The sequence below is a fragment of the Oncorhynchus clarkii genome, chromosome 7 (genome assembly GCF_045791955.1).
Source record: "Oncorhynchus clarkii lewisi isolate Uvic-CL-2024 chromosome 7, UVic_Ocla_1.0, whole genome shotgun sequence".
In the NCBI taxonomy this organism is placed as follows: domain Eukaryota; kingdom Metazoa; phylum Chordata; class Actinopteri; order Salmoniformes; family Salmonidae; genus Oncorhynchus; species Oncorhynchus clarkii.
In genome coordinates, this window is record NC_092153.1 from 46660491 (window position 1) to 46672196 (window position 11706).

General features: G+C 41.0%; 1 protein-coding gene across 2 annotated transcripts in view; it reads left to right on the forward strand.

The window, feature by feature from the left end:
• The first annotated feature begins 6531 nt into the window (after positions 1 to 6531).
• The window catches only part of LOC139413391 (6-phosphofructo-2-kinase/fructose-2,6-bisphosphatase 4-like), a 28829-nt gene continuing 23654 nt past the window's right edge, over positions 6532 to 11706 (forward strand). The window contains exon 1 of one of the 2 annotated variants that reach the window (XM_071160719.1): positions 6532 to 6984. In XM_071160719.1, coding sequence (XP_071016820.1) covers positions 6936 to 6984 — 49 coding nt within the window. In that variant the 5' untranslated portion in view covers positions 6532 to 6935. The remainder of the gene's footprint in view (positions 6985 to 11706) is intronic. The other variant, XM_071160720.1, reaches the window with a different exon arrangement.

An 11706-nucleotide genomic window follows, 5' to 3' on the forward strand; every position in this document is an offset into this window, starting at 1 on the left:
AATAGAATCCTACTCCGATGCATTCTGCCAACAAAAAAAATCTCTTGCATAGTTAATTTTATTTTGATATGTTGCATTGAAAGTGGCTAATATTGCGTTGATTCGATCAAATTTGTCACAGTAAAGGCAAGACATTGTGTTAACAGGGAAAACTCTAGAACAGTGGTCACCAACCTTTGAGTTAAAATCACTGAGTCAAAATGCAAGCAGAGATCTACCGCTTAGACTTTTTTGCATTACTTAAAAAAACATAAGCCTATGCAACATTAACCAATTAAAAACAGTACTGTAGCAATGAGGTTTGTTCAGTAAGCTATAGGCCCAATATATTTTCATTGCATATAGGCTTTTCTTCAATTGCCCTGCCAATGCATTGTTGTTTGGGAATTCGAGGTAGGATACTGTATATGATCACACCGGTAATAGATCCGTTGTTGTATTACTTATGCGGCACAGCTGAGTGAGCATACATTTAAATAATTTGCTTTTATTTTATTGGGTCGATGGTACCTGAATCTATGGTCAGTCTCAGCGGAGGGAGAGAGCAGCATCCCTCCGCTCTCCCTTTCCTCCACTGACACGGACCAAAAAGGGAAACAGTCTTCCAGCTGATGGCGAAAACTCGAATCGCACCACATTATTTCTGCCTCATGTACAAATTCATGTTGTTCCTCCTATGAACAGAGAAAGTGAAATATTCCTCTATATTAAAAAAAGCCTCAAGCGTCTAATAATAACAAAGCAAAAGTCCCCTCTCCTACCCACCCACCCACTACTCAGGAAGCCCTTTCCTGAAATGCACACAGACATATGAACAAACAAACCCAAAACAACACAAACAAACCCAAAATACAGAAACTGGGGAACGTAACATCAAGCCTATCGATACACTTTCCCACTCAATCATTACTGCTGCAGTGCTTGTTGTAGCGCTCAGTGGAAATAGGAAGAACACACATTTTATGGCTTATTAAAGTGTTGAATACAAAGAGTAAGAACTTCAACATGAACTCACTCATAAAAACAGCATATCTTTGCTCTATTCGTCTCTCTCTCATGGTTTTAAACGTTTTGAAATCTCACAGTATCAACTTTGTTGTAGCTTTCTTTTATGTCTGCTACGTTACTGCAGACATGGTAATCTGAGCCATCTGATTGGCCAGCGGTAGGCCTATAGTGCACTTGATTTGCTCTCTCGGCCAGCGGGAAGGCAGAGTTTGTACCTTCAGACAAATTAAATAGTTCAAAATGGCAACAGTTCGCCTACCCGCCACACAGGGTAGCTGAATCAGGTGCACTTGGCGCCAACATCCCGGGATGAATAAAACAAATAGGAACACAAGGCTTTATCATTGTTTTTTTTACAGAAGTGTTTGGCGACCGACTTGGAATGTGATTGCGATCGACCGGTTGGTGACTAATGCTCTAGAAAGTTGAGTGAAGTTCAATCTCGTGCTTCTCGCTGTGGGCTGATATTCTTTCTGTGTGGCAGTCCTTAGGGAACTGCGCAGGAGTCTCGGGCCTACTGCGTGCCTGCACATATCACAGATCATACACCTTCTCAACATTTTGGTGCATGATGGAAATGATGATGAGGAAACTAGACAGACCAACCATGGACTGTCTGAAACCAGCACATTCTGGTGGTGAATTTCTACCTGAGACTTATCTCAGGAAGAAACTTAACTCATGCTCGAACTTTTGTTTTTTACTTCCAGTGTCTCACTGGATCATGGCTTCAGCGAACCTGCTCTGACTTGGGGCCAAGTTCAGGCCACTGGTACTTTTCAGCCTGCATTTACATAAATGGGTTAACTCCTTCTATGGTTAACACCTGCTTCCTAAGCAACTGTCTTGATAACGGAGACTTTGATTCTGCTTGCTCCAAGTTTGATTCTGCTTGCTCCACACACTGGTGTGGGGTAAGTCTCAGGTGGAAATGCCCCATAAGTTATCCGTGCTGTTTTATTACAACGTCTTAGTCCTTTATTCAGGGATTAAAACAACCTTTGAAAGACTTTGTCCTGTTAATTACTTAGGACTAAAAGAGATGAATTCTAATGTACACAAACTCAGAGTCAGGGCAGTCTCACTAACACAGAATTGGCTCAAAGGCATCAAACTCAACACAGGCAACTCCAATTGTCTGGCAAGTTTCCTCAAATAAGTCTTCTTCCCAACTAACCCGGATGTCATTAAATGCTGGCTAGGAATTATAGTTTAAAACGGGTACTTTTACAGGCTTGCCTGCAAACTTTACTACAAAGTCTGTTTTTTTCAAGGTCCTTCATGCAGACCAGGGTAATCTCTGGGTAATATTACCCTGATAGATACTGTAGAAACAACAGTCACTGTCCTGTTTGTGAGATCAGGGCAGCCTTATGTAACCGGATGGTGGCTCAATGTTGTGATGTGGAAAGCTGACTTGTGTCAGCCTTGAGAAATGACTTCTTTGTTTTTGTTTGGGTTTAGTGGGTTTAGGACTACTTCAGTAGAGCCTAGAGCCTTCGGCGCCTCTCTACTCTATATTTTTTGATATGTTTATTTATTTTCATTTTAATGTAACCTTTATTTAACTAGGCATCCATATAAGATCACTGAAAGGTGCTTGGGACTGTCTACAGATTTGTTCAAAGGTGTATTTTTAGGTTATGGAGAGAATATAGTCTACTTGGTGTACCTGTCAACCAAGAAATAAGACATTGTCTTTTATTGACCTCCAAACTGTAAAACCAGAGTAATGATCATACCAAGGACATAACTGACTGTTCCTTGTGAACAAGGATTCTTAATGAAGCTTTGTGAGGTAGTTATAAATAGGAGAAATGGAGCTGTTATTTGGAACATAGCCATTTGACTCTCAGAGTTCTTCTCTGGAAGGTCATCCTTGTATGTTTAGAATATACCACAATAAAGCACCTTTCCCCTACTTCCAACTCACACGGTTGTTGCCCTCTGGTGTTTGGGGAATGGGATGGGAAAGTTAGTTGTTAAAATAGTTTTGGGCTTTACTGTTGTCAATATGGGATATCGGCCATGCTTATACGTGGCTCAAACAGATCATGACCTCACAACTGTTGTTTTGTTCTAATGGATATTTTCACAGACAGATTCTCAGATATGGCTTTCTACACCAGAGGAATTAGGGCATAAAAGGAAGGTTCTGAGTGACAGTTCACAGATAGTATGCCACTTGATTTAGCCCTACTTCAAAGCCTGTGTTTTACCCTTTACATTTTGTTGGATGAAACAAAAATACATTTTTTTTAAAGAATAAAAAAAAAAAGAGAAGATGTATTTTTCCTCTCTGAGAGTCATTTCCTCCTCAGGTGTGACATGGAGGTATTTCAAAATCACTACTGCAAATGTACTCTGTCACAATGGATGATGAAACCTGGGACTTTCTCTTTCAAAACTGTTGTGGGTAAAAGATGGTGACTGGCATGATGACTATCAACTCCTTAACAACGTGTGTGACCAGAATACCTTAGCCTAACTAACCCTAAACCAAACTCTTTTATAAAGCATTTGTTAGTTGTTATTTCACTTCAAAGCAGCTCCTCCACAACTCCCCCACAAACACTCTCTAGCATACTCAATACAGTCATGGCAGCAGATACATGAGAGCAGGAGGCTGGTATGGATGGTATTTATGGTTCCTCCAGCAGTGATTGGATTGGACACAGCGTGTTTAGCCAGCCCTGGACACAACATGCTGCCAGAGGCTAGAGTTTGGGAGGGGTTAGAGGGGATACAGTATCTGGAACGGAGTAAGAGGGGGACCGATGAGGGGGAAAGGGGATGCTTATCACTATGGTCTTTAGGAAAGAATGTGGTGAGGAACAGGAGTCAAGCCATTCTCATGCACAGTGATCTTTATTTCTCTCTCTCTCTGTCTGTTGTTCTTTCCTCTTCTAACTTTCTCCCTATCGGCCTTTTACTCTAGCTTTCTTTACCTCTCTGGCATTATGATGACCCCCTAATTTATCCACCCCTCTATCTTGTGCTCACATACCAGCCATAGACTAGGCATAAAATAATAAACGTAAATCTGGGGCACTGAAATTAGTATGGTATGTTACGTTTGGTGTGGTTACGTGAGACTAGAGCTGTCCCCGACTAAACATAATCTTGGTCGACCGAGAGTCGCCTGTTCTTTCAACCAATCTATTGGTCGAAATGTTAAAAGGTGTATTTTTCACTACAGTACATAGACACACCCTATGTATTTTAATAAAATCAACTGGCCTATACTGTATATAGGCTAATTAGCTTGTTTTAGGCTTTAAGCACACTGTGATTAATAGCATTATTATGACACACAAATGACTCAAGAGAGAGCCAGAGATCAACATAGCCTCATAGCCTAACCTGAAGAAAAAAACCTGTTCCCTATCCTCCCCCTTGCTGATGACCTTAGCTCCTCAAGTTGCCGGTAATAGTCTACACCACTGATCGGCAACCTTTTCAATTTGGAGTGTCGATTTATCTTACCATTTCTACCAATCTGCATGCCAGTTATGATTTTCAAATTTGCAACAGTTTAATTTAATTTATAATAAAATCTTTGTATCTCAATATCATTATCATGTGGTTAATCAAAATTCCAAAAGTAACTTCTATTGTTATTGCCAACTATGTAGGATAAACATAGCATACATAAAGCCAACAAAGAAAAACATTGCAGCCTGCAGGTAGAAAATGTCTTAATCAAAATAAATATCCTATAAATCACACGCATGGCATGTCTGCAAGAAACTTGAAACATTGTATTGTGAACATCTAGCTTTAGCATTTTATCAACTTTGCAACTACTTACTACGCTTTAGCTACTTTGCAACTACTAAGCATGTTGGCTAACCCTAACCTTAACCCTAATCTTATCCCTAACCTTAACCCCAAGCCTAACTAATATTAACCATCTAGCTAATGTTGGCGTTAGCCACCTAGCTAACGTTAGCCACAACAAATTGGAATTCCCAAAATATCATACGGTTTGCAAATTTGTATCATATTGTACGAATTGGAATTCGGAACATTTTACGAATTGCAATTTGTAACATATCATACGAATTGGAATTCATAACATATCATACAAAATCGATGATGGACATCCACAAATTAATAAATACCATACTAAAGGTAACATATGATACTATTTGGAGTGTCACACATTTACATTTACTATCTTACGTCTACCCCTGAGTCCAGGTTGCACATACATAACCAGCAATTCTGTCTCTCTCTCTCTCTTTCTCATCACATCTTTCTCATCACATTTTCCTCCCCAACACTGGTTTCATTTAACTGTCTTTATCTTTGCCTCATCCCTTTCTCTTCATTTGTCACAATGCATTTACTCCAATATTATTGTTGAGTAGAGACAAGACACAACATCTTGTGCTTGACAATTAGTGCCATTATCAAGGCAGGGCTGATAAGGGTATCATTAGAGCAACTGAAATAGCTTTCAGTCCACATAGACGGGTCACATGCTGCACTGTTATCTCTGCTGGGCAACTGGGTCACATTGTTAGGTGTGTGTGTGTGCGTGTGCGTGTGTCCACTTAACCCATATAGCTCAGTTAGGGTTGCTACTAAATCAATGGGCCATGTAAATCACAAAGCAGTTCAGATTAGGTTTACAGCAGTTCAACATTCAGTTTTATTGCACTGAGAATATTTGAATTCAGATTCCTACTATGGTAAACTAAATCTCCCAGGGGAAACTTCAATAAATGTATTCTTGGACTCCCTTGAAGTGCTTAGCCTATATCTGTCTATATATAGTCTGCAATATGTACACAATATATACAGAAGTATGTGGACACCGTTTAAAATTTGTGGATTCGGCTATTTAAGCCACACCCGTTACCGACAGGTGTATAAACTTGAGCACACAGCCATGCAATCTCCATATAAAACATTGGCAGTAGAATGGCCTTACTGAAGAGCTCTGTGAATTTCTACTTGGCACCGTTTTGGCGGATGCCAGGAGAACACTACCTGCCCAAATGTATAGAGCCAACTGTAAAGTTTGGTGGAGAAAGAATAATGGTCTGGGGCTATTTTTCCTGGTTCGGTCTAGGCCCCTTAGTTCCAGTGAAGGGAAATCTTAACGCTACAGCATTCAATGGCATTCTAGACGATTTTGAGCTTCCAACTTTGTGGCAACAGTTTGGGGAAGGCCCTTTCCTGTTTCAGCATGGAACAATGGCCCCGTTCACAAAGCGAGTTCTATACCGAAATGGTTTGTCGAGATAAGTGTGGAAGAGCTTGACTGCCTGCACAGAGCCCTGACCTCAACCCCATCGAACACATTTGGGATGAATTGGAGAGCCAATTGTGAGCCAGGCCTAATCGCCCAACATCAGTGCCTGACCTCACTAATGCTCTTGTGGCTGAATGGAAGCAAGTCCCTGCAGCACTGTTCCAACATCTAGTGAAAAGCCTTCCCAGAAGAGTGGAAGCTGTTATAGCAGCAAAGGGGGAACCAACTCCATATTAATGCCCATGATTTTGGAATGAGATGTTCCACAAGCAGGTGTCCACATACACTACATGACCAAAAGTATGTTGAGTAGGCTACACAGCATCAGTGACCTGTCTTAGACTCATACCTGACTGTCTGTGATCTCATTTGAAATCGTGGCATAAACTGAAACACAATAGTGAAAAATAAGTATCAACATGTTAGTTATCTTTCTTGAGAAACTGAATGGTCAGCCTTGCAATCACCCTGAAGTAATTCAGCAGAAGTGGGTGTGTGCATAAATAGTCAACATGCATCTCAGCAATTTCATCACACAGCTCTAGACCTCAACTGGCTGCACCATGTTTCATTCAGTGTGATTGCCCCGCACTCATCAGACGCGCACACACCACAACCAATCTCTGAGCTTCAACGTAGGCTACATCAGAACTAAACACGGAGGATGAGAGGCTGCAGTCGTTCCAAAAGCACGCAGAATCTGGATCAGACGGGTAAGGAATTTGGACTTTAGATATTAAGGTTCAAAATATGAATGCATCCATTCGACCAAAACTGGGCTGTGAATAACGAAGTATCGGCTCTGCGGAAGACGTTAACAAGTGTCAATGTCACAGGCGGTGTGTTGTTTTGACGCTGAAGAAATACCTTAGAGTGACGATAATACAATCTGTTTTGAAGACTGACATCCACGAGAAATTACCACACTGACATATGTTATGTATTGCCCATAAGCAGCTATTTAATTCGAAGCTGACCTACAACAGATGCGTAGCCTACACGTTCATTTATTTAACACAAAACGCGGTAGGGTCATAGGATGCAGTATAAATGTAGCTTGCAATATATGGTCGAAGCTTGACAATTCATTTCTATAGCCTAACAGGATTAGGCTACTGGTGGTTTCCTGAGGAAGGGTATAATGTAATATCATGCATGAGGTTATTGTGGCCGATTTGAAATGACCGTGCTGAATTTATGCAAAATAGTTTATACATTTTAACCACACACTTTGGAATCTGTTTCATGAAAAGCAATGTAAACTGAATTTTGAGGAACGGCTATGATCAATATATTATATGGCAACGATAGACATGCTAGGATACTGATACCCATTGGCATTTGTAGGCTAGTGAGTTTCCCCATGTTATTACGTCATGTGGCTTCTACACTGAGTTTACAAAACATTAAGGACACCTGCTCTTTCCATGACATTGACTGACCAGGTGAAAGCTATGATCCCTGATATATGCCACTTGTTAATTCCACTTCAATCCGTGTAGATGAAGGAGAGGACACAGGTTAAAGAAGGATTGTTAAACATTAAGACATGGATTGTGTATGTGTGCTATTCAGAGGGTGAATGGGCTAGACAAAATATGTAAGTGCCTTTGAACCGGGTAGGTGCCAGGCGCACTGGTTTGGGTCAAGAACTGCAACGCTACTGGGTTTTTCATGGGGGTTGTTATTCAATATTAGGAAAGTGTTCCTAATGTTTGGTATACTCAGTGTGTATCACAGCTGAGATGTGGGAAGGGTTGTGTTAGACCCACTTTCTGTTCATGATACAATGTAGTGTAGAAGGTCCTTGCATTATATCCTCACAGATGTCCTGGAAAACCGCCTCACTGTGGAGTTACAACTGCACCAAATGCAAGACTGTCAACTTGGTACAAATTGTGTTTTCACTGCTTCCGTTTCTCATAGGGCACTGCTAAGCCAATGGTTTGACTCTGATTATGAATGACAGGTGGGCTTGCCAGGAAGCCTACCGGGCAGATTGAGACATCAAGGAATTTACGTAGTGGCTAAAGCTTACTGTTGGAAGTCAAAACCTGTTCTAAACCAGATTGATGATGACATAAGATTTATCAGGTTGGACTGGTTAGATAATGTAAATACAACTACAGCATGCACACACAATCATTCTAAAATGGCAAAAGTATTTCAGGGCAGGTTTGAATGTCATTTGCTCAACAAGGGTAGCAGAGCTGCATTTAGTGTGTGTAAGGCACATGCAGTATCCATAAGAAGGTCATGGAAAAACCTCCACAGTATTTACTGTGCGTTCATTTGTCATAGTGGACAGTCTGAGTAGCAACCTGTCTCATGCTTTGACATGGCAAGTTAGTTGTTTACAGGGATGCCGTAGTCTTTTTTTTATTAGGACGGTCATTCTTTTGAAATCTGAAATGCTTCCTCTTCCTTCCCACTAACCATGGTCTATTGCATAAACAGAAGGCATGTATTATAAACGTACCTATCACAGCCAGTCAGGGCATTTGAGTGAATGTGTTCACCTAAAAGGAGCCACAACTTGCTTTGTTAAAAATAGATTTATCTTCTTAGACTTAGAAATGGTTAAAACATTGTCTATATACAGTGGGGAGAACAAGTATTTGATACACAGACGATTTTGCAGGTTTTCCTACTTGCAAAGCATGTAGAGGTCTGTAATTTTTATCATAGGTACACACAGGTCAACTGTGAAAGACTGAATCTAAAACAAAAATCCAGAAAGTCACATTGTATGATAAGTAATTAATTTGCATGACATAAGTATTAGATACATCAGAAAAGCAGAACTTAATATTTGGTACAGAAACCTTTGTTTGCAATTAGAGATCATACGTTTCCTGTAGTTCTTGACCAGGTTTGCACACACTGCAGCAGGGATTTTGGCCCACTCCTCCATACATACCTTCTCCAGATCCTTCAGCTTTTGGGGCTGTCACTGGGCAATACGGACTTTCAGCTCCCTCCAAAGATGTTCTATTCGGTTCCGGTCTGGAGACTGGCTAGGCCACTCCAGGACCTTGAGATGCTTCTTACGGAGTCACTCCTTAGTTGCCCTGGCTGTGTGTTTCGGGTCGTTGTCATGCTGGAAGACCCAGCCACGACCCATCTTCAATGCTCTTACTGAGGGAAGGAGGTTGTTGGCCAAGATCTCGCGATGCATGGCCCCATCCATCCTCCCCTCAATAAGGTGCAGTCGTCCTGTCCCCTTTGAAGAAAAGCATCCCCAAAAAATGATGTTTCCACCTCCATGCTTCACGGTTGGGATGGTGATCTTGGGGTTGTACTCATCCTTCTTCCCCCAAACACGGCAGGTGGAGTTTAGACCAGAAAGCTCTTTGTCCACATGACCTTCTCCCATTCCTCCTCTGGATCATCCAGATGGTCATTGGCAAACTTCAGGCGGACCTGGACATGTGCAGGGGGACCTTGCGTGCGCTGCAGGATTTTAATCCATGACGGCGTAGTGTGTTACTAATGGTTTTCTTTGAGACTGTGGTTCCAGCTCTCTTCAGGTCATTGACCAGGTCCTGTCGTGTAGTTCTGGGCTGATCCCTCACTTTCCTCATGATCATTGATGCCCCACGAGGTGAGATCTTGCATGGAGCCCCAGACCGAGGGTGATTGACAGTCATCTTGAACTTCTTCCATTTTCTAATAATTGCACCAACAGTTGTTGCCTTCTCACCAAGCTGCTTGCCTATTGTCCTGTAGCCCATCCCAACCTTGTGCAGGTCTACAATTTTATCCCTGATGTCCTTACACAGCTCTCTGGTCTTGGCCATTGTGGAGAGGTTGGAGTCTGTTTGATTGAGTGTGTGGACAGGTGTCTTTTATACAGGTAACGAGTTCAAACAGGTGCAGTTAATACAGGTAATGAGTGGAGAACAGGAGGGCTTCTTAAAAGAAAAACTAACAGGTCTGTGAGAGCTGGAATTCTTACTGGTTGGTAGGTGATCAAATACTTACGTCATGCAATAAAATGCAAATGAATTACTTAAAAATCATAATGTGATTTTCTGGATTTTTGTTTTAGATTCCGTCTCTCACCGTTAAAGTGTACCTATGATAAAAACTACAGACCTCTACATGCTTTGTAAGTAGGAAACACTGCCGATTTAGCAGGTTATCAAATACTTGTTCTCCCCACTGTAATTAGCTCATGTAAATTGTTATTTATAGCCAAATTCAATGTGGCTTGTATCACAGTAACTAATATGTTTACAGTAGCCATCGCTCCAAAACTATTAACTCAGTGGTCAGTTGTGCTTTAATTTTTTTTTAAACCAACACTGGTGTTCTTCCAAGGGGTTGCAATGGCATTTGTAAACATGGTTACCATAGCACAAGACAAGGTCATTGCAATACCAGAGAATAATGTGGTCAGAAAATGCAACATGAGCAGGTTTAAATGGAAAAGGAACATGACATTTTTGAAATTGAAGAAGTATGAACTTTTAGAGAAGTTGCTTGATCCTGCGGTTGGTTGTTGTGGCACTGCCTACCTCAATCATATTCATCACTGTTATGACCCTTGGGTGCCAGTTATAATCACTGAGGTGTAGCCACTATGTGTCCACTTCTGAACATTGTGCACTCATTGGTCATTGTGTATTATTATCACCAAGTTTTCTGATCCACCATCCAGTTTAATGTATTATTAATGCTTCAAAGGCTTAAGCCTAGCTAGCCCAATGCTGCCATCTTATGAATATGAAAAACACTACCTGTATTGCAGAGGGGTGCCACAGATTAAAGGGTATACTAATCTTTGGGTGCATCCTTTTTGTTTGGAACTGAGATCAAAGTTCTTCACAATTACTGAATCTGTTGGTATCCTGAGGTCATGCAAGCATTACAATTTACATATCAGCGTATTAATATTTTTTTCCATTGTGATTAGAACAGTGTTGGATTTTTTTTTTAAGTGTTTATTTGTTTTCCACCCTAATATCTATGTATTTTAGAGCCCTTGTATATCTTGGTGGCATCTCAACCTTTCTTTACTGTGTCTGTAGTAGCCTAGAGTCTATCTCATAGAAATAGACCACCCAAAGATATAATCCATGGATTCTGTGCTTGTTAATCCAGGTCTTGGGGACCAAAGGGGTGCACGTTTTTGCCGTAGCACTACACACCTGCTTAAACCCCTCACTGCAAACCGAGGTAGACCGTTTCAAGTTGGATATTCTACAGATATTCACGCTTTCAAACCGCTTGCGCCACAGACTCCAAATAAGCCACGATTTGGACATTAATTCACTTTCCAAAGCTAATAAACATGTGGAAATGTGAGCTGCATTTTGTATTCCTAGTTGAATTAGTTATGGAGCGTAAACAAAGTACAAACCTTTTTTACATTTGAATTTCAATAGCTCTTTGGTCATGTGACCTACTTGACTCAAACAAGGTTCAGAATG